Below are 24530 nucleotides of genomic sequence, written 5' to 3'. Positions count from 1 at the left end.
CTTCGTGAATGTGGGGAAAGCAGTGCATATTGTTATCCCAAGTTTAGCAGGGAGTTTGAGTTCAGTGCTGTCTCCTATAATGTCACATACAATCTGATGAAGTGTGGACTGTATACGTGGACAGTGAGGTGGATAGAAAGCTGTCTGACTTGCTGGGCTCGTGAACTCTGATCAGTAGCATGGTGGCTCCACCTCTTCATTAATGACATTGACAATGGGATAAAGTGCACCCTCAGCAAATTTGCAGAATATACAAAATGGGCAGGAGGGATTGATGCACAAGCTGGTTGAGCTGCTATTCAGAGGGACCTCAGCAGCCTGGAGAAGTGGGCAAACAGGAAGCTCAAGAAACTGAGTTCAGTGCAGGGAAATACCAAGTCCTGCCTCTGACAAGGAGGCACCCCATGCACCACTGCGCACTGGGGGCACGTTGTCTGGAAAACAGCTTTGCAGAGAAGGACATGAGAGTCGTGGTTTGCACAAAACTGATCATGAACTAGCAGTGTGCTACTGTGGCAAAGATGGCCAGCAGCACTCTGGGCTACACTAGAGAAAGCGTTGGCAGCAGGGCAAGGAAGGTGATCCTTCCTGTCTGCTCAGCACTGGTGAGATACACCTGGGGTGCTGTGTCCAGGTCTGGGCTCTCCAGTACAAGAGAGAGATGGATGCACTGGAGTGAGTCCAGCAAAGGATCATGAAGAGTATTAATTGATTGGAACACCTGACAGATGAGGAGAGGCTGAAGGAGGTGGGACTGTTTAGACTGGAGAAAAGAAGTTCAGGGAGGATCGTACCAACACTTGTAAATACCCGATGGGGAGCAGGCTCTGGCGCTTAACAGGACATGAGGTAGTTTGCACAAACTGAAATACAGGAAATTCCATTTGAACATAAATGCTTTTTTGTTTGTTTTTCTTTTTCTTTTTTTTTTTTTTTTTACTCCAAATGTGATTGAGCACTTGAAGAGTTTGCTCAGAGACTTTATGGAGTCTCTGTCCTAGGAAACACTCAAAACCTGACTAGACAAGGTCCTGAGGATCCAGCTTTGGGGGGTTGAACTAGATGACCGTTAGGGATTTTCAACCTCAACAATTCTGTGTACTTCATACCAAGATGAACTAGGTTGTGTAAGTATTTCCCTGAAGAGCTTTATCTGTGCTCTCAAAGTGTGAAATAGGTTGGTTGTTTTTTTTTTTCCCAGGTGATCTGATTATTGTTTGATTTGTTTCATGTGCATTAATATTTTATAAAGCTTAGAAGCAGTGTGGCATGGGTTATTGAATCTGCTACAGTGACAGACACATCATCTCTTGTCAATCACAGTTGTTTCAGGTTTCAAATGTCATTCCTTAGGTGCATATTAAAAACTGGAAGTGATGAAATTTATGCTTGTCGTCAGTTTTGTGAATAAGCCGAATTTATGAGGTGATACCTTTTCAGGTTAATACTACATAATTAATACATTTCCCAGAATGAGTGTGTTTTTTGTTACTCTTGTAATTAGGATTGTATAAAGTAGAAGGTGTGGATCTGGTTTGTTCAGGGGAAAAGATTCCTTGTCTGATTTTGTAAGTACTGTTGTGTTGGGAGAGAAGGAGGAAAATGATCAGAACATGCTGTCAGCAAGGGATATAATAGGCAGATTGAGGCATTTTCAGTGTACTTTCATAGAGGAAGTGTAAAACATTTACTTGAGGACAACTTTGGGGTACACTCATACTCTGTTTTATTCTTCCTGGCTAAAGGCCGTACGGAAATGTGTCTATGATCAGCATGAGTCTACTGTGTTAGAATGATTTTTGGGATGTCTGGATGTAGTGCTGTGATTTGAGATTCAAGTTAATCATGACCAGAGATGTCATTGTGAACTTCAACTCCTAGACACTTGATGAAATTTGATCTCCACTAAAGGAGCATAGGGATGTAGGTAATGGGAGATGGAGCACCACAGACTTTGGACAATGTTGTCTTGCTTTGCTATATTCTAGGTTTCTAGTGTGTCAAAGGAATGACAGCAGTTAGCAATTCACTTTGAAATCAATTTCAAGCAATAAATAATTTAAATTTGCTTTAAACAATCCACTTGGATCTACTTTCCATCCCAGTTTTTAAGAAAACCTTCGATCTGACCATGATGAATAGTACCTTGAATTCCTTCCAAATTATAACAATCTTCTTTCATTTGCATCTCTTTAGTACATTTCAGAAAAAAATTTCTTACAAAGATACTTAGCAGGACTTTCTTATGTTAAATGGTACTACTTTTACAAATGAGCAAGCTGAGACAAATTGATTAAGTGACTACCTCAACAAGAAAAAAACCCCTAGCGCCAGAATCCTTTTTACGATTCTTTTTCTAATACAAACTAGAAGTGTATGCATAGGGTGGTGTCACTATAAAGGGTTTAAGATAATGTCAGGTCTGTGCAGATTACCTCTGGGTTCTCTGTTCGTTTTGTAAACATTTATTTGGGCCTCATACATTAACAAGTTTGACTGTTGTTCAAAGACGGCGTTCAAAGCCTATGATAGCCATCTTCATGTTTGATAGAAATTTCTGTCAGCTGCTGACAGTTTCTGTGGCTACACGCGAAGCTTTGGTAATCCAAACTTTACCTAAAGACAGAGTGGACTGCTGGTCTCCCATGTGGTAGCACATTATGCTTTTACCAAGTGAACTACTGGATTGAACAGATTTTTTTTTTCTAAAGGGATTTATTTGCCTTGAAGGCAAGATGAATTGGCTTCACATCAAAAAGTGATTTTTTTTCAGCAATAGTATGGGAATTCTCAGGCAGCAAATGTATAAATTCCATGACAACAGACTGTCTCGTGTTCACAAAGATTATTACTAATATGGTATCATTCAATGTGAAAAATATACCTAAATGTTGGCATGGGTTTTGTTGTTGTTTTGTTTTTTTTTTTCTGCAGAACTTTGTCAGTTGTGAAAGAGAGCTCCTATAATATGAAAAAAATCTGCTTTTTCTTTCAGCTTTTGCTGTAAGTGTAGTTCCTGAAGGTGCAGAAGATGAGACTGAACTGTCAGTGCTGCAGGTAATAAATTTTAATTGCTAGAGCAGACATTATAAAATAAGCTAGAAGAGACCAGAGCAGAAAGCCTAATATCTGTGACATTGATTATTTTGATCACTGACATTAGTGGTACTCATATCATGTCTTTCTGTTCAGTGTGGCGTATAAGAGAGAAGTTGTTGGTGTTGTTCCTTTTTGAGCATATAATCTTTATTGTTTCAGAGACAGGTTTTCCTTTCTTTTTGGTTTTGTTATATATGCAATACCTTGAGAGGGAAATGGCTGCCTCTCTGCTAAATTAGCATTATTACATATTACTACTCAAGTCACGGCTCAAGTAAAGCCTGCATATGAAATTTCAAATTAACAGATTAGAAGAACTGATGGTCAGAGCTATCCCGAGCTTTAAATAGCATAATGGGTGTTAGATATGTATGCATGTATGTCCTTTAACAGACCTGTCTCTGCCATTTTGTTATTGTCTATATGTGTAACAGATATTTGTGTGTATATAAAAGAAATTTAAGGGAAGAAAATAAAAGTACTGGAATGAATGGAGTTAGAATCTATAACTGCCATTTAGATCAGCGATCTCACATCAAATGCAATAGAAGTATAGTCAGAGGTATGCGTTTCTAAATAATTTGTGGTTGCTATATCTACAGTAATTTTCATAAATTAAAGAGATCTCTATTGCAAATTGCTGATCTGCTGCAGTATATCTATAAGACTTGGTAATCTCATTCTGTTGTCATTACTTATAAATTGCTCTTTCTTAAATTCCATTACTATCTCAATCCAGCTGTTTATGCTATCATTCTTATATAGGATATAATTTATGAAGGCTTTTCTACTATTTTAGAGGTTCAAAACCTTCCCTGAAGTCAGAGGTGCCTCCTAGAATTCTTCAAGCCAAAATATCTTTTTTTTTCCGTCTTTTTTTTTTTAATAGTAACATTAACAGGAATGTAACAGGCAATAATTGTTTTGTGTTGTCTTTTAATAAAAGTAATTGTAAAATATGGCTTGCTTTTCCACTGTGTACCACAGGGCACACAGTTTTTTGTTTGCACAGAAAATTAATCTATGTTGTTTCTGATATAGGTTAGCTTAGAATTTAACTCACTGTGTGATATAATAACAGTGCTGTGTAGAGTCACCAAAATAACTTAGTCTTATAAGAAATTTTTTAAAATTTATTGACCCAGTCAGCAAAAAAGGATAATAAAAATGGATGCAATGCAGTCATTCTTGAAAAGGTTTTACAGATGGCTACCAAGGAAGTTAGAGCTTATGCATTTCAGTGCAAAAGTCAAACCTGTACAAAGGAGAGATCATCTGATGCAAGTAGAGCTAAAAGAATTACATAGATCTGATATTTAAAAAAAGGGAGGGGGCTAAGTATCTATAAATAGAAATTGTCTTGTATGGCATTTCTATCCGAAAGTCTTAAAGCACTTGAACCAAGGTAAATCCTACAACATTCTTATGCAATTAGTAAAGATGATTTTTATTTTATATTTGGAGATACCAAAGCACTGGGGTGCTATCACCAGGGAGAAGTTGTGCATTAAATGAAGGCTCTGTTTTCCTTCCTACAATTTTTGTAGGAATTGCAGAACTCTTTCTCCAGTCCTGTCTCTCTTAAGCAACACAGTTCCACCCAACCTCTGTTATTTAGAAGCAATGGAATATGTTGCTAAAATATTTTCATCTGTGTGTCTTGGTTTCCTGGTTAACAATGCAAATGCGGTGTCACTGTTGTCTCTTCCTCAGCACTCTGGTAAAATTCCAACTATCACAAACTTATGTGATACCTGAGTAAATTTCAGTGCAGTCATTTTAGGTACAGCAACCTTTTTATTTATTTGTCTTGATATAAATTGCTTCTGAGTCTTCCTTTAAGAACTGTGTTTCCATAGAAGCTTGATAGTGGATGAAATGAATAAGAGTGTGTTGGGTTTTTTTTTAACATACTGAACAGGTGTGTTTGCATTGTAGAGTTCCATATTCCAAACTTAGTGCTCAGGAGATACATAATTAAAAAAAATAGTTATTGTTAGTATTAATTTAAAGAGCTCTGGTATAAATTGAGTTATGCCAAAACTTTTTTTTTATTCTCTTACTATATTTTCTGAGTAATAATATGCAAGCACGTAGGATATCTGTTGCAGTTCTTGATGCTGAAAAACTTTTTATTTTTCTTATTAGGTTTTGAGTTAAAACCTCTATGTTTACATTTATAATCTGATGAATGCTTTGACTCCCAGTGTTTTTTCTATAGAAATATTTGAGGGTTTGTATGTATTCTTACTTGGGTTTTTTTCCTCCTTTCTTCTAGAAGCCTGAAGAAAGTAGAACAATCAGTAAAATAAGCAGAGGTAAGTACTGTATAGTCTGTATTTGTTTTCACTCGTGGCTGCCTTTTTAATATAAACAAAATACAGTTATGCTTCGTAAAGTGACTCTGTGAACAGTGCCTAAATGCTCAACAGCATTATTAGTTCATTGCTGATTCATAAATACCTTTTTTTTTTTCCTTTGGCTCATGTAGTCTCATCAAAGAGAAACTTTTGAATCTTTGACTGCACTTGCAGTTCTTATAGTTAAGTCTTTTCTGAACATGTGCACTTCCACTATGAAACTCATGAATTGCTTTTTGTAGTACACTGTATTTTAAAATAAAATTTTATGATACCTAGTAGCTGTTCTTGTAACAATTTAATATGAAACTCAGTTTTACCATTCTGCTAGGCTCTCGTGGAACTTGTAATAACTAGGGTTATCATAAATTTCTTGTAACAAATCATAATAACTTTGTAATATCTAGAAGTAAGTATTTAAGAAGCATGTCAAATGTTATAAGGTAAAATAGCGGTAAAATAATTTTTTTGCTGATGGACATGTGTGATAAATAATGAGAATAAAAATTCTGCAGGGTTCTACCTTTTCTGAAGACAAGTGTGGTGTCCTTCTGGCAAATAGTTAACAAACCTGAGATAAGGACTTGCATTCTCTGCACTGTAACCCTGGACTTCTCATTCTGCTAAACCCTCAGGACTTGGCTCTTCTTGTTCTGAAGGGAACCAGCTTAATTATGTCTCTCTTGTAGTAGTTTCTGAGTAGTTGTGACTTCATTCTGACATTAAAGCTGAATACCAGGAAGATTTAGTGCTTTTGAGATAGATATTAATCTTTGAAAAGACTCCATTCTTTGTTTCGATTGGTAGACTGTTTCTCAACTTGAGAAACAATTTAAGTGTTTATACCTATTTTCTGTTGACATTTTAATGGACTGAATATGTCTTTTTATCAACTATTTTAAACTCCCTATAACAGAGGAAACTATTTCCATTGGATTAAAGCAGTAATATCAAAGTAGGTGTTAGTTTACTCCTAGAAAGTATTCTATTGTGGATTATCACAGTTGTTGTTAAATGTACTGTAAATGAAACTGAGCATAATTCAGATACTTCCATATCTGTAAACATACTGATACTAAAACAGTAATTACATAAAGAAATGTGGTGTTTGCTTTTTATCTCTGGGGATGTTTTTGGTGTTGTGCATGTAGATTTAGCCCTTTGACTGTCATTAGCATCAATGAAGTGTAGTTTCGATTTTTGCAGTGATTTTAATTTTTGCACAGGAAAGATCTAGCAAAGATCTTACTAGACAGCAAATAGTTGCCATTCAGAAGGTTTTATTATGCATGGGTTTTTTAAGCAGTTTGTTTGGTGGTGCAGAGCATGAACACTGTTCATTCCTACACTGTGTAGGAAAAATGTGAAATTAAAACTGATATCTAAACCAGTGCTTATGCCATCTCTGCAATATATCACCAGAAGCCTCAGACAATTTGACAATGTTAGAGTCTGTCTTGGTGAGTAAGCTAATAAATTAAGGGAAAATAACAATAAGGGAAAAGTAGAAAAACATTTAACTACAGGATTGAGCTGTCATAGGTTTAAATTATCAAGTAACTGTTCAGAGGAGCAAAGCAATATAATTGATCCTCAGGTCTTGGACATTGCAGTTTTCTCATAATCTTAGTGAAGATGTTTGTGGTAGTGCACTGGTTTTTACTGTGATCCTTCTTCATGTGTTCAGTTTTATTCTTTTTCCTTGTGACTATTTCTTTCCTTATTTTGATGGTTTTTTCTTCACCTTTGTTCTTCTCTTCTGCATTCATCCTACTCTATTTACCAAGTTAGCATATAATTTTTTTTGGTGTGAACTTTCTTCCTTCTCCACATTTTTTGACATTCTGTACAGATCCCATGGGATATTAATTTCTTTCCTTTTGGTACTGTCTCGAGTTGTTATGTTCTGAGTTACCTCTTGTGAATACTTTCTACATAGTATCTGTAAAGTTCAGCTTTTTCTGGCCAAACAAACAGTAACTGCAGTATCATGTGATTCTCATCTTAGACATTGATTGATACTTAAGTTATGGTCTTGAGAGAGTTATACAGCATAGATCAAACTTGTTAAGAATTCTGGAAAGGGCCTCTGTCCACTTTCCTTCATCTTCTCATTCTTTGTTGTCCTCTGCTGTCTTCTGCTTCTGAATGGGATCATATCTACCTGCTTCTCTTAGTTTTCTAAGTGTTGAGGGACTGTTCTATCTATTGTCATCAAGAAAATTTGGCTACCTACTTTGTCACCTACTTGCATTTTTTAATAAGCACTTTTTTTAAATTCCATAAATGTTTGCAAATCTACTTCATTATTTTCTTTTAAATATATCAGTAAATTTATCACACTTCTCTCGTATTTATAGTTCTTAACTACGACACCTTTAAACACTGCGAAGACACATGTGAGATATTAGTGCTGTCCTATTAGATAAGGGTATTACCTCACTGTTCTCATATGTGTGCCTCTCCATCTGATGTTTGTGTCCGGGTGGGGGTTTAAGTTCTTTTTTGGAGAAGCATCTTTTCTGTTTCATGTTTGTGCATTGCCTAGTGAGGGGAGATGCTGGTCTATGACTGACACCATTTAACTATAGTAATAAGGAGTACTGGTGTATTGGAGAAAAAGCAACTCCGTGAGTGTGGCTACTGTTCATTGTGGGCATGTAAGGTCTGCTGCACATCTTGTACTCATGCCGTGCTTTTTATAAGTTAATCCTGAAGAGGACAGTTTTGGATTTTTGTGTATGTTAAATTATGCCTTTTTACTATTTCATGAAATGTTTTTATAGCTGAAGAAGAAGCTTGCTGTGTAATAGATTCCCCCACACATCTGGGTTCTCACTAGCTTTGGAGCAAAACAGAAAATAACTTCTTTTGTCTTTAAATCTTCTTATTTTCTCGTTTACAGAATTAAAAGAAATTGTATTTGTCATCCAGAGTCAAAGTAATTCTTTTCATTCCAAGAGAGCAGAAGATCTAAAAAGAGATATTTTAAAACAGGCTGCAGATCTTGGAAAGGTATGTTGAGATAATATAAAGTACACCTTGTATTGCTGTTACTGCATTTTACCAAAAATACTGGGGTTTGTTGTGCCTTTTTTGAAATCCATTTTATTCCTTTTGTTAATTGTCTTCTGTGTGCTTACAAGAAAACTATTTCAGTGGGTATGTACTGATTATAGACTGTGATTTATCCCCAAATATTTTTAATTTCAACTATCAACCTTTTTGTGTAACAGCTGGTTTTGTTTGGAGGGCATTTGATGCAAAAGTGATAAAAAAGACTTTAAAGAAGACAGTTTTCTAATACCACTGTAGAACATTTAAAAAATTTACAAAAAAAGGATGCATTCTTTGTGAAGTGAAAAACATAATTTAAGTATTAGTTAGAATAATTTTAGTTGAATATTTTATTAGAGCCAATGAAGGTGCTGTAATGTAGATTTTGTCAGTATTTCATTGCGCAGTTGCGACATCGTGGCAGTAAATGAAAAATGTGTGTGGACATTAAAATCCTAACACAGGATTCCCTATTTCCTACAGCACTACTCTTGCAGACCACTCTTGCCCATGTCCCTCCATCATGCAGTACCTTCCCTAACTATTCCTTGTTCCTCTTCCACTCCACTGCAGACTGAGCATGCTGTGCTTCACCTGTTGGCCTGGGAGCTGCATGTTGTACTTACACTCTAATTTGAAATTTTATTTGTAAAGCTTTAGCCTAGAGAGAAGAGGTTTTTAAGAAACTTACATTGAAAGTTCAATGTACTTAAACAATGCTTATTTTCTTTGTTTGTAATAAAAATAAAAAAAAATTACCATTTGCATGCATCCCCTGATGTGAAATAGCTTGCTGTGAGGTTGTTTGACCTATTTTTCATTTCCACGTTCTTTGTTGTAAAGGAAAAAGAAATGTGATTTAAATTGTCTTATGTATCTTAGTCTTGGAGTGCCTAAATCATATTGCTGGATGTTTTAGGCTTCATTTATCCAACCTTATCAAACCTGTTGTAATTAAATCCATTCTGAATGCAGTTTTTAATCCCTTAATGAAATCAGTCATGTGAACAGCCTTTGTTCTGCAGAGTTCTGCTGTTTTGGGGTCCTCTTCGGAATTGAGACAAGTGTTCAGATACAATGTATGCTGAGGTGATTATGGTGTCAGTTGTTAAAACCAAGGATTTTAGTTGTGTGCTGTAATTTATGTTGCAGAATAGTAATGAAAAGATCAATAAGTGGAAGTACAGATAGTTTCAGTGAGGCAGGAATATAGGCATGTTTTATGGGAGAGAGATAAAATCTATTTGTGATCAGAGTTGTACCTGAAACTGACCTGGCTTTTTAAAAAATTTATTGCCTAATTAAGGAGATTCCTTTGTGGGAATGCTGAAATGGGATACTTTTCCAATATTAACAGGTAAGTGTTAAAATGCAGTCATAGTGTCTTGAGAGAAGCAGTGGTGGAAATATATCACGCCAAAAATCTCATGTCTGAAATCTGGGAAAAGGGGAAAGCCACCAGTGTATAGGAAAACAAAAAGGAGCATAGCGAGCAGGTACTTGGTATGTGTTGACTGTTTTGGTCAACTCATAATGTCGCTGTGAGGCATGACCTGATAATACTAATTATGGAGAAGGGCCAGATGATCTCTGCAATCCTGCATTTGCATTTACCACAAATGAATGGGCATACATTCTTCTTCTTGACCTGCAACAAGCTCTATAGCTAAAATTTCCCAATGGTTCTTGGAGTAGGTCTGAACCATTACCTAACTGTAAAATTCACATGCAAGTTAATAATGTTGTTGTTATAAAATTTGGTGGGAAAATAGCTTTTTCACGACAACTGAGTTGTTTTTAAACCGATCTGTATATTTAGATAAAACATCCATAGACATAATTTGCTTGAGACATTTCAAAATTAATGCCATAAATGCAATGTAATCCATCATATACCTGTAGTTTCAACTTTCAGATTACTTGCTCAAATTCTAGATTCTAGGATGAAAACCTTGTCTCCTCCTTTCCCTCCTTTAATGACTTCCCACTGCACAGAAGCTGCTTTCCAGCTGAGACTGATCAGATGATTCATTTTTGGATATTGCAGTTTTAACAAGGCTTAATGGATTGTATTTAAGTGAAGCGTTGGGCCACATTCTGACCTGCCCATCCATCTCCCTGTCTTCAATAGATTGTCTTTATGGCAAGATTTCCCACAATCTCTAGATCAACTTTATTTTTTTAATTAAAACAGGTATGTTGTAACATCAAAAGCTTTAAATTATTTGATTTCTCAGTGTTATTTGATCAAGTCCCCCCTTTTTTCTTCTTTTTTGTAAAATGCTAATGTGCCCTCTGTTTCCTTCCTCGCAACAATTTTCCTTTCTTCTGCAAGAATTTATTAATATAAATAAATCCTGTAGCCTCATGGAATGTGCTTATTAGCTCAGTTCTTAAGTGCTTATTCCTTAAGATGTAAGAGTTTATCTTGTCTGACAGTGGACTGTTTTTGTTGGCAAGGTTCTTTGGCATACCTTCTCCTTTAGCTTTCCATTATTTGTCCCTCTCGTACAGGGATCAGATGCCAGTCAATACCAGAGCTGTTGGGGAAGATACTGTCATGTTATCTGTGATATTAGTCTTGTACACCACTCTTCTTGGCTCGGGTCCTCCTAGTCTTTGACTGATCAGCAAGACTCTTTCCACAGCAAAGTCATGAGTCTGATACGTGACCAGCAATTGAATGTGTGAAGGTATCTTGCGGAGATGACAAGTCCTACACTTCTCTGTGGTGAGGACAGAGATGCTGATGGAGCATCTGGCACCTCTTTCTCAAAGAAGTGAAGTCCCTGCAGAGATCCCTCATGGAAGGACTCATGCAATTAGAGTAATTAGGGAACATGGAACTGTGGTGAAAGAGAGGGAGGAAGAAGTTCCAGCTGTTCTCAGTGGCCTCCTGAAACCACACAAATTTTTGTCCAGAAGTTTTGGGTACCTCTTATGTGTTGCTTTTGTAATGCTTTTTTTTCTGTCTGTATTGCTTAAGTCAGATTATACTACCAGTAACTACTAAAATCCGTGTATCATCTTTGGTTTATGAATAGAAAAGTCTGGAAACAAGATTTTTTTGTCATTTTCTTTCTTCTGTCCCATCATCTTCCCCCTTAAAACAGTATTTTGCATTTAAACAATGAACACCTAAATATTGCTGTACTAGTTGAATTTTTTTCCTAAACTTGCATATCTGTACCTTGTGTAATTTAGATTTCTTGTTCAAAATAGAGAACAAATTGGTGGATTAATTTAGCATTTCAGATGGCCTCATTTTCAGATTACTCTATAAAGTTTAGTGGGAACTTCATTTTAACCAATCTTTCTTCTCCCCTTGCTTTGCTTTTGTTTTGCCTGACTTGTGTTTGTAACATCATCCAAAACTTTAATATTTACATTTATTTTTCAAATCTGTCAATAAAACTTCACTTATATTATGTGGATAGAGCTTGCAGTATAAACCCTAATAAGCATTGCATTTAAGTGGTCAGTCTATGAAGTTCCTGTTTCCACTTTTTTATCCGTATTAACATCTGTGTTTGTTTTATCTTGTGTTACTTATTCTGTTCTACATACATTGTCTAATATCAGCATGTTCTAGTCATTTTCTTTCCTGTTGAGTCCCTAGTTTGTCTCCAAAATGCTTAATGCAACTGCTCATTCTGGAGCCTCAATATTTGGGTGCTCAAGTTCTGAAATGCATTTAAACTCAATTTTGTTGAAGGGTGAGGTGCCTTCAAAATACAGCCTTTTGAAAGTATTCCAGGAAAAGTGCACAGAGCTACTGTTCAGTTTTGAAAACTTATTTCACAATTGTCTTGAATGTCTTCAAGGGCTTGAATTGTCTTGCAAGGCTTTACAGATTTGACTGACTTTTGTTTTATCTTTGCTTTCCTCCAGCTGTTCTCTCAGCTTTTTGTTTTAATTGTTTGAACTCTGACTTTCTGATATGCCCTTGCTTCTCATTCTGCAAAGGTATCGGCGTCCTTTTGACAATTGACAGGCTTTATTATCAGCAAAATTGATGTCTAGCTCATTAACTATTGAAAGTGTAAAAGTTACCTACACTGTAGTGCTGGAAGGTGAACAGGATCATTTTCCTGTGATAGATATCCAGCAGATTTGAAGGAATTGGTAGAAGTCAGATAATTCTGCACTAATGAGATCTTTTAAATGTTTTAGTAGGGATAAATGGGCTCCTCTCAGCCCTGCCTTACACATCATATGCCACAAATATGTGGTAATTGCCTTGAATTTTTTATGCAGAAAACAGGACCTGTCACCTCAGAGATGATTTGTCATGTCAGGGCAAAATATATACAAGAAATTTGGAAGTTTAAAGTGCTTTAGGCTATGTGCTTCTCTCAGCCTCTTCTACACCAATTTCTGCATACCTAATAGGATTTGAATAAAACCGTTTTACTAAGGTATATCTTTATTAGTATAGAATAAGAAATTGCTATAAAGCTTCCTCCTCCACTGCGACTGCTGTCTGCTGTATTAAAATTGCTCAGTCATCTTTGAACAGAGTGTTCAAGTATACATGAGAGTAGAATTACTAAATCATCAGATTTAAACCCTTAAAATCAGTACCTGTTGACAGTTTTAAGTTCTCCTGAGCATCTGTACAAGTCCTTAAAATACATTTACCAAATTTCTTGCCTTGTGGAAGCTGCTTCTGCTCTGCTGTTCCTTCCCTTGTTCCTTAGTTAAAAATCATATTTTAGGTCTTTGGTAAGACTGTTGGGGGGGAGGGACCTGCTGCCCCATGTATGACACTAAGTTAGCTATGGAGATGACTGCCTCAAACTTGCTGTCAGTGAAAGATGCTTCAGGCTTATTTGTCGTTAAATATAACAATCTACTTATATTGCCAATCCTGCTGATATTAAAAGAATCAACCGAACCTCATAAATTGCTTAATTTCATTGTTTGAATCATAGTGTCATTAAGGTTGGAAAAGACCTCAGAGATCATCAAGTCCAGCCTTTGACCTAATACTGGCATGCCCACTAAACTATATCATGAGGTGTCATGTCTACTTGATTTCTGGAGCACTTTCAGGGATGGTGAGCCCACCACTTCCCTGGGGAGCCTATTCCAGTGCTTAACCACTCTTTCAGTGAAGAAATCTTTCCTAATATCCAGCCTGAAATGTTTTTATTCATTAGTTATGATTGAGAAGGATTTTACTTTTAAGTAAAAACTCACTTCACAATACTAAAATCCTATCTTACATTCTAAACAAAGAATCTTACATCAGTTGGCAACATAATTGTAGTGGTTCACCATTAATTCTTACTTTCATGAATAGTAGAAATGTACTGTATACCACGTCTGTATTTTGTGTGATTGCATTTATTTAGAATTCTTGTAAAGCGTGAGCTGTGAAGATAGTATTCCTCACTGCTTTTTATTCACACAAGTGAAAAGCAAACAAATGACACTTTACTACAATGCACTGTTGCCATTCTAGGCTACTGTCTAATTATACACACCTGTGGTAGCATTTATTATAATAAGCACTTGAAACATTTCCAGATTTTTTCCACATCTTTTTATTTGGCTTGTTGCAAAATAAGATTTAATTTGTGATATTGGTAATCACTAGCTCTCAGAAGAACAGAACAGGGAAGATATGGGATATCTAGGGGGAAGATGAGGGATCTTAGAGGAGGAAAAATAAAATTAAAAGCAGACTAAATTGGTGATAACTTTCATACTGAGTAAGTTTCTTCCTCCAAAACTACACTTTTATTTAGCAAGTTAATAGTCTTAGTTTTCAAAATTCAGACTACTGCTTAAACTAAATGTTAGACTGGCTTAAAATACAAGTAATTATATTATTATTTTATTAAATCCCAGTTAACTGAAAGTATAACAGATGTGCCATACTGCTTATTTGGACTATTTCTATACTAGCAGGTAGTGTTGTACAATAGGAGCAAACCTGGAGAGCAATGCACTTGTTGCTGAGGAGCTGGCCCTTGTTTTACATGACACTGCAAAGGGCTTTACTTTGGACTAGTTCTGAGTTGACTCTATGAACTGGAGGTCCATTAGCAGTTGCGGCACATCCTTTGGTTTAGTTTCATCCCAAAGAAATACAACTTGTGCACCCAACGATGCACAAGATAGTGCAATGATGAAGGAAAAAAATGCACAAAAGTGGACTAACTTGTACTGATTATATGAGGCAGTGCTAGGAAGCAGTAGGAGCTGCTTTTGGTCAAGGTCTCAATTGTAGTGATAGGTTTGAATTTTATTTAGTAAATAAGTCTTTCTTACAAGGTATTAAGATTTATAATGATGATAATCAATTTGAAATGTGTCAATATCTCTGAACGTTGTTCACATCTCAGTAATTAGAAGAATGAAATTGGTTAGGTTTTTATATTGTTCCGTTTGAAAGGTCAGGAGTTGACAAATCTGTCAGCAAGCACTAATTGAATACTCCAGAAAACTTCCTTTTGGTCTTTGAAACATGTAGCCCAGATAATTAAAGGTATTCTGTGTGTTTTGACTTAACTGGAGGGTGGGGCACATTACTGATTTGTTGATGAACATATTTTTTTACTGAAAAATATGTATTTATTTATTTTCGATTTAGTAGTTTCTTGAGTTTTCTTATGTCCTGCTCATCTGAATTACGACCTGTTCAGGTTTTCACCTCCGAGATTGGGAGCAATTGTGTTGATGCTGACACATTTTTTCCTCCTGACAATGGAAAACGTAGGTGTATTTATAAATTCTTTGTATGACAGTTTGCTGCAGGGCACTTGTTTGTACCAGTAGTTGAGGAAAATCTTGTGATGCCACATCAACATAATGCAAATCAAATTAACTCTGATTACTGCTGAGCACAGGTGAATTATTTCTGGATCACAAAAACCTTACTGGACCTTCTCCTGATTTTCCAGTTGTTGGAAGTCTAGGCAGCATGTTAGGAACTGGCAATGTTGCTGAAATTTACTCCCAATATTGTTGAAGAACAACCCAGTAAAATAAAAAGTCAGTGGCTGCCAGCATCTTTCCCACATGAAAATCTTACATCAATGATAATTATAGATTTTTGAGACAGAAATATATTGTAGTAAAAAGCTTTCCTTTTGATGATGAAATAATTTATTACATAAGCTAGCTGCATAAGAACTCCCATCAGATACAAATCCTTATTGTAACTGTTTTCCCAGGCAATGAGTTGTTGGTTCTAGCATGCAAGCACTTGAGTCAGTGCTTGGTTATGCATTCAGGTATGTTTTTGGGCAGCTAAGTTGAGTTCTGAGGATTTTGATATAACGTATAGTAGGAGAAAGGATTAAAATTACTTCTTTGATAACATGTCTTTTTTTTTTCCCTCTAATCTGTAGTTAGAGTCAGGAACACTCCAAATTACTTTAAGCTCCAGTTATTACTTCCATACAATTAGGTAAATGCTTTGGTCTTCTCTTTAATGTAAGATCATTTGATGACAGACATGCACAAAGTACTTGATCTTGATTTATGAAAGCAGGGTAACTGCTATGGCCTTTCCCTGAACTCTCTGAAATTACACATAATGTATTATGAAAACTCAGTTCCTTTTTAAAATGATAACCAGGCATCTGAGAGTAGAACAGAAATAGAGATTCTCTCTAATGGAAAATAGTAGGTTATATTTTATTACTTTAGGCTTCCTGAGGAGCAAAAGATTATTGGATATTATGCTTTATTAGCAACATGGGGTTTGTTGTTGTGGAGTTTTTAAAAACCTTATTGTGGCCTTTCAGTACTTAAAAGGAGCTTATAAGAAAGATGAGAACAGACGTTTTAGTAGGTCCTGTAGCAATAAGAAAAAGGGTAATGGTTATAAACTAAAACAGGGTAGATTCAGACTAGACATAAGGAAGAAACTTTTTACAATGAGGGTGGTGAAATGCTGGCAGGTTGCCCAGAAAAAATATCCCACCCCCAGAAACATTCAAGGTCAGGCTGGACAGGGCTCTGAGCAACCTGATTTGGTCGATGTCCCTGCTCATTGCAGGGGGCTGGACTAGATGACCTTTAAAGGTCCTATCCGACCCGAGCTCTTCTATGGGTGCAGCTTGAAGGGAGAAATAGAGCAAGGATTAAAATAGACAAGGCAACTTTGGAGAAGATCCCAAATAACTGACTTGTTAAACAGAAGCAACATTCTTTTGTTACAGTAGTATTGTAAAATAGTACTTTAAATCATCTGTGGGTGTTATTTGAATGAGTATATTGAAATAATATTTTGTCCTGGATTCTTGGACATAATGCTCTGATAAAATTGATATTTATGTCTTTAAAACATGAAAAATATTCAAAACATGTGTTGTAATTTTCAATGTTTAAAAAAATTGTTAGAATATAGAGAAGACATCTTGTATGGTGTAATATTTGACGCTGGCAGTTCCTAGCAAATTGTCTGCCCCACTGGGTTTAGAGGTAGGAGATTTGCTCTTACTTTATGTAATTTTAGAAATCCTTCAGGATATCTACAGAATTGGCATGTTTGTGAAAATAAAGCTGTAGGGAGACTTCAATATGTATTCCACAGCTCTACATTATCAAAGTAGTCATAACGGATGACTGTAAGAGCTTGGCTTATTTAACCTCCCAAGGGAAGGCTGAGAAGAGGGTAGGTAGGCTAGCTCTGAATATGTCTTAGGATTGATTACTGAAAAGAAGATGAGACAGTAGGGAAGATGTTGTTAAGTGCTTGTAGAGCATGTAGAGACTAGGAAAACATTTCTAACTCTGGAGCTGTGCAACTGAACAGCAGTGTCCAGGGTTTAAGATCCCCCTCTCCTGCCTCTCAGCTCTGGGCTTCATGAGTAGTTTATTAAAATTACAAAACACGGGGATATATGCAAGACACCTGCAGATATTGGCATATGGGACTCATTAAGAGCAGATTCCTATACACTCCTGTGTTTTTCTATAATGTGTTACAAGCTTGCCAATTGCTCTGATCAGGCGACTCAGTAATATAACAAATTATAACAAAATATAACAAAAATATTACCACAATGTTTTACATTTCATCACAGTTCCCTGTCTGTTTTTATGCTCTTCTTACATGTCACATAGGACATACAATTGATAGTGCTGAGCAAGATCTAGTTTGAATTATGTTCTAATAAAGCATGTTCTCACAAAACAATACACTTACTGCAAGGTTTAGTTCTGCTTAGATGAAATTCAGTGAACTCTATTCTGTAGGAAAACAAAGCAAGAACAGATGTGCTAGTGGGTCATAGAGGATATGACCTAGCTGTGGCTCTGGATATCCTATTTTAGATGGGGATGATCTCTGCCATGCTAGGTGCTTACAGAGGCCCATTTTAGCCCTTTAGTCTATGAAACCTTTGTTTTTACACTGTACTGTTTTGTTCTCTGTAAATTGTGGATTTCTCATATAGGGTTTGGTAGATTAATATGAAATTGCAGGTAGTGCAGAAATAATACATATACTTGTTTTGGGTTAGCAAGTCTCTTAATTAGTTGTTTACAGTTCTTTTATTCTGAATTATCTTTTTCTTTATTGGATATGCTATTCCCACAGGGTTTTTCATTTTAATGAAGAGGACTTCCAATGTTCAGATTCAAGAACCAGAGTTTGATTTTAGTTCTGTTGATGATTTGCTGTGAAATTGAGTGTGCTGCTAGCATCTTCAACTTGCATAAATAATACTTAATGGTTGTAAAGGTACAAATGAAGCTGTGTCAATGTCTTTTGAATTGATTTGAAAAAGTGGATCTAACCCCTTTATTCACACTTAGTTTTTTGCTTATGTAGAGTTTGAAATTGCAATCTGTAGCAGGTATTGCTGATCTCACTGTGATGATAGAGTAGATAGTAAAAATGGAGTAAAAATGTCATATTGTATTTCAGACCACAAGCAATTCCATTTTTTTGGTTTTGCCCTTTAAAGTCAGCTTAGTTGTGAAAGTGGGGAGGGTAATAAATTATTTTATTTAGATTATTAGATACTTTGCTTGTGCCATACATAAAATGTTGATACGTGTAAAAACATATGTGCCCTGTAACTGTGAAAACAGTAGTTTCATGATAGATTAACTACTGAATGCAGTACAGGCTATGGATGCATTTGTAGGGGAGTTTTATGAGATAGGCAGACACAGTGTGTAAGTTACATATCACTACCTTGACTGTCTAGCCATCCCCTGATGAGCTCGCCTGCATGTGCCCTTCCACTGCTCAAAGCTGACATCAGGTACTTTTTACCTTTTTCCCCCCATCCATGTACTGAAGATAGAATAAATAAAATGAATAGGTCAGCCGTGTTCGACAAGGTTCAGAGTGAAAATACATAAAATGAGAGAAAAAGCAACAGAGATCATCCTGTATTTTTGAAAGAGGCTATTTTACCTGTACAGTGTGTTTTAAGCATCTCCTTTATTAAATCAAAATTGATGCATTGTTAGAGGTGAGTGGAAGCAAAGGAACATGAAGGACATGTATTTTCATGTTTTAGAGGAAGTTGGGTAGAGAAAAAGAACAGGCTTATGAGAATGCCAAAGAGAAAAGATACCTTCTAAAAGTATTGGATTAGCTCCAGAGAGAGTGCTTTTTCTTTATAACCACTCCTTTTATCTGCACAAAGGAAATAAGTGGGCATTTTTTGTTAAAGAGATACCTGAGCATATGTTACAGCTACTTAGATTATGTAATTTACTTTGTACCTTTTTCATGGACAAATGCTTTTTTTTAATCTGAAATTAACCTACCTTCAGCCTTTAGTGTTGATATAGACATTGAATATATTATTACTAACTACTTTTTTCTTTGTCTGGATCCTATTGTACATGAAATACATGGCTACCTACAAATACTAGCATAACTGCAGGGTTTGTGTGTTTGTAAAAAAAATGTTCTTGTAAAGACAGAGGTCTGCTTTTTTATGTTTCTATCTGCAATCCCATAAGCAGACATAATTTTATGGTTTTACCATGAAGTGGCTACATTTTAGTCAAATACCAGATATTGAGCATACTATGACTAAGATTTGCCACTTCCACAAAAAACCTCTGGACTTCTTTGGTTTTGCAATGAATTGAAAGTAAGCAGAAACATATTTGATAGATTGGCTTGAACTGGAGCCATAAATCATGAGATGCAAGTGAATATCTTGTTCCAAATTAAAGTTTTGATATTATTTCTTTTCAATTTGGGTCATTCCAAATAGCATAAATATTTTCAAAACCAGTACATCTTTATCTTTGTGTAAGGTTGATGCATTCCTGAGACACAGTTATTCCTTAGAGCAGTAGAGGTGTTTTCTTGAATGTATGAAATTTGGAGGGTTTATGTATTTTTAGGTGCTGTGCTTAATTGCTTTTAAAAAGGATTTAAAGTAAACTTGACTGAGTCAGCAGGTAGTGTAAACTTTACCTTACAGCTTTTCTTAGAAGATAAATTATTTTTATGTTTACATGTTAATTTTATATTAATGGAATTGTTAACAAAAAGCATTCATCAAACAACATTTGTCATAGGTGGAAAAGTGGAAAGGAATTAGGCCCTTGAGAGAGCAAGGTGGTTTGTCTTAGGAGCTCTGAACCCACTAGGCTGACAGAGGCAAGAGGCTTCTGCAGCTCTGTGTCCCCAGGTCCAACCAGCAGCAAGGCTGAGCACGTGTTCCAGTTGGGCACACGTGTGCACACACACTCACAACACATTACATGTACACATATACACATGGTCTTCCAGTTAGATCAACATGGACACCACAGCACTCTCACAAACACAAACTGGAGCAGTGGCCTGACCTTGTTTCACCTCTCTGGCTGGTCAGGATGAAAGCCTGCTCCATTCTACTTGCTGGTGCTCAGCCCTCCTCCTGTGAATCCACATTTATGCACACACACACACACACACACACACACACACACACACACACACAGAGTATGGATCCTCCCAGTAGCATTATATTCAGTGCATGAAGTAGTTGACCCCTGGCCTCACACACAGACACACACATGCAAATGGGCCTTTCTGGTAGTACCTGGTACAGACTTAGAACCCTACCAGTAGCTGACCCTTGCTCCCCAGAGGATCTCCTGAAGCTAGGACCTCCCGTTTCCTAAACATCTCATAATAAAATCTGGTGCCATCCCAAAGTGCTCTTCCCCTGAATCCTGTGGTAAGCCCTGTGTCCCTGTGGGCAGTAACCCCCTGACAGGCTGTGAGTGGGGAGCCTTTCCCTTCTCTTTAGCTGGTGAGTGCCAACACCTAGACAGAATGATGCTGCAGTGTAGGATTGTACTTGTTAATGAGTAAGACACTGCCTATATAGGGGATGTATTATGGGAATTATGTATCTCCAACTTTTTACATATATTATAAATCATGCAGTTTGATATATCAGAAGGCCATGTTTAAATGGTATTTTCTTAGAAACTACCCAAGAATGATAGCTTATCTGCTAGACATTGGGATCTGCCACATCCAAGAGGTTTCAAGTAACAAAAGAGCAAAGAAATTTATGAAAAAGATTTTCCTTTGTAGGAATTTTCTTTGATATTTCAGAAAGAAAAAATGCTGACTCCTCATTTTGATTTTTGTGTGAACCCATGGTTTTTTGTCGCGACGTTAGTGCAACAGGTCAAAGCTCAACTCAAAGCAGAGTGTTAGAACTGTTACCTTAAGATGTGTGTAACAGGATTGTCCAATGGAAGCCTTTGTAGAATAACCCACGTTATTTATTAGTATTTCTTTACAGTATAAGATTTAATGGTATGGTAAAGAAATTACTATGATATATTGATCACATGGGACCTATGCAAAGCATTTAATTTGAAGTCTGTTACCTTTATAACTAACAGAGAATTAAGAAATTATGAGTTGGAAGAAGCACTTCCCCTAAATTGCAGATCACCTTGTTTCATACCGTCTTAAGTCATCTATTCTTCAAGGCTACTTGCCAGTCAAAAACAATGAAAGTCATTCCAGAGTAATTTTTTTAAGATTAGTTGATATTTAGGAAAAAAGTACATATAATTCAAGTTTAATGGGAATATTTTTATTTTTCTTAAAGGAATTCCCTACGGTTCTGCTTATTCATCAGATGGACAGTCATGAAGGTGCATGGACAATATTGCCATTAATGAGAGAGTAAGTGTAATGAATGCCAGTTATTTTGGGAATTCAGACCTCTTTTCTCAGAAGTTTTCGAATGAGAGTTGCAACCTTATATTTTCACTTTCTTACTCTACTTTTTTTTTTGGTTTTCCAAAGCAGTTTTCTGTTAGTTAAATCAGAGAAAGCTATTTTAAGTAACAATAATAATAGAATGTAATGAACAACTACCTTCTTTGAATCGTTGTGTGTTTTAAAATTATCAGGGAAGTAAACTAGTCAAAAGAAATAACATTTTTAAGTGTGCATTTTTCTATTTGGTTCCCAGTTCTCACAGAATAAGGTGTGAGGTATTTCAGAACTTTTGAGCTTTCAGATTACTTGACTGAATGAAGTAGATTCATTAAAAAAAAATAGATAATACTGTTTGGGGTCTCTATCTGTTACAGTTTATAGTGTTTATAAGAGGTGGTATGCCTCTATAGGGAGAAGCTGTAGGTTTCAGCATCTTTTTAGAAGCTTATCTGGCCAATTTTCATCTTAGTCTGATAGGAGAAGGCAGGTAGTCTCAAATACCTTTTGGTTTTAGCTTATGCCGATGAGCCTAAGGAAGACATGCTGCATTTATGGTAGTATCTTGCAAACTGTCAGGAAGCAATGATTCTTATTTCAGAAGGTCCTTAAGCTTCATGGTACTGAGGGCTATCTTTTGTTTGAAGCTTGTATTTGAAATCAGTGCCAGAGACTTGGCAGCCTCTCGAGGTTTAATTTAGTCAATGTAATTTATTAGACTTACTCGGGGGGAGGTTTTTCTATCAGAGTGGTTGCAGGACAAGATGCTTTTCCTTCTGCTCTCCATGGCTTTCTGTGTGTGTAGGAACATGAAAATAGTGCTGTATAGTAGCTGTCTTTGAGATATATGTAAACTGTGAAAAGTAACAAAGGAGATTTGAACTAAAATGAAAAACTGGAAGATGATGTTCCAACTATCAATCATCTTTTTTTTTTTCCTTCTTAACTCCTGTTTCAATGACCTAGTAGTTCCTCTTCTGAATTGTTTATATTTGGTGACAGGATTTACATATACAGATTTTCTAAGATAGCAGAACTTGGAATGAAAAATAGAAATGCTCATTTGTGTGAGAAAGCAGAAGAAAATTCTTCAGAAATCAGAAGGGGAATCTTAAGTAGAGGATTGCCATCTTAATACTTCTGGAATATTAATTTTTTTCTTGTCTACTCTTTCACTTACTGCTTTTGACAAATGAAGACATGGAATAGTTTAGAAGTATATTGAGGCTTTTACGGTTTTGTTTTCTCAATGGACAATAGAGGAAGAAGGGAGTTTGGCCCATTCTGCAACAGCTGGTGATGCTTGTAATTGTGATATAAGATGCATTCATATCAGAAAACTGTTTTCAGTTTTCCTCAGTTCTATAGTTGTCAGCATTTTTTAAGCCTCTAACCAGCTATGACAATTCTTAATTTTTAGTTCTTGGGCACAAGTTAAGTTGGGCAAAGTATATAAGTTGGGCAAAGTGTGTAATTTCATTAGATGTAATCAGTGGATGTCTTCTGACACAGTACCCTTATTGTGTCCAGAAGGCCCACTACATTTCTTCTCGGTAGTCATGTTCATTAGGCAGAGAATAAATCCCTTTTTAAAACATTATTATCCAAAACAGTATCTTAGCTGAGTAGTTCCAATGGCTCCTTGCAGTCTGAACTCCGAAGTTGTGTGCTATGAGGTCTACATAAGACTCTCTGCAGGCCTTAAATGCTTAGCCTTGAAAATAATTCTCATTGTCCATCAATAGGTAGATTAACAGATCATTCTTTTTGTGAACTTATTTGTGCTGTATTCATGAGATTCCGTAATTCTTTTTGTGGGGATCACTCTAGTGTTTTCCCTTTGCCTTTCACCCACCTGCTTTCCTGTATCTCCAGACAGTTCTCTCCTGAAGTTCTGGCTGAGCCTTAAAGTGTGAGAGAAAAGCCTGCAGTCTTCCCAGGGCATTAAATACCGTACATATTTAAAAACACGACGGTATCTGATGCACTTTCTGTACTTGTTTGGCAAGTTTCAGAGGGGGGCAGCTGTTTTTCCCAGTTGATTTTATCTTGTTTGCTTGCCTGAATATCAGAGTTGCCTGGATTTCAGTGTTGACTAGGCACCAAGTATATGCTCTTATGAACTAAAAGGATGAATGGATCGTGAGTTCTTCTGGCTATTGTAGTTTAGCAGATTATCTTAAGAAGAAAGCAGTGAAAAATAAAATATTGTTGCAAGACACAGAGGAAAGGTAGCTTTTCAGGGTGGTGACTGTCATGATTCAGCCCCAGCCAGCAACTAAGTTCCATGCAGCTTCTCACTGACTCCCCCGTGATGAGATGGTGGAGAGAATTGGAAGGGTAAAAGGGAGACAACTTGTGAGCTGAGATAAAGACAGTTTAATAGGTAAAGCAAAAGCTATGTGCACAAGCAAAGTAAAACCAGCAATTCGTTCACTGCTTCCCATGGGCAGATGTTCAGCTATCCTCAGGAAAGCGGGGCTTTGTCATATGTAACAGTGACTTAGGAAGACAAATGCCATCACTCCAAATGTGCCCCCTTCCTCCAGCTTTATATGCTGGGTATAACGCTGTGTGCTCTGGAATATTCCTTTGGTCAGCTGGGGTAAGCTGTCCCAGCTGTGTCCCCTCTCAGTTCCTTATGCACCCACAGCCCACTCACTGATGGGGTGGGATGAGAGGCAGAAAAGGCCTCAAAGCTGTGTAAGCCCTGCTTAGCAGTAACCAGCCCAAATCAGCACAATGACTTATCCCAGATGAAAAAAGGCTGAACTAGTTTAACACCTGGCAACCATCTTGTGCTTCTAGCATGTAATTAAAATACCTGCAGAGGCAGGTATCACATT

At 36.5% G+C, this 24530-nt stretch overlaps 1 protein-coding gene across 1 annotated transcript in view; it reads left to right on the top strand.

Moving 5' to 3' along the window:
• B3GLCT (beta 3-glucosyltransferase) overlaps positions 1-24530 on the top strand; it is a 56375-nt gene that overhangs the window by 5271 nt on the left and 26574 nt on the right. Inside the window, exons 2-5 of the mRNA XM_027727192.2 lie at positions 2996-3057; positions 5378-5417; positions 8365-8474; positions 21572-21648. Of these exons, the coding sequence (XP_027582993.1) occupies positions 2996-3057; positions 5378-5417; positions 8365-8474; positions 21572-21648 (289 nt within the window). The remainder of the gene's footprint in view (positions 1-2995; positions 3058-5377; positions 5418-8364; positions 8475-21571; positions 21649-24530) is intronic.

Source organism: Pipra filicauda, unplaced genomic scaffold (genome assembly GCF_003945595.2).
Source record: "Pipra filicauda isolate LSUMZ 115617 unplaced genomic scaffold, ASM394559v2 scaffold50_size3627746_pilon, whole genome shotgun sequence".
Classification (NCBI taxonomy): Eukaryota; Metazoa; Chordata; class Aves; order Passeriformes; family Pipridae; genus Pipra; species Pipra filicauda.
Note: the sequence above shows the minus strand (reverse complement) of the source record. Positions and strands in the feature narration are given on the sequence as shown.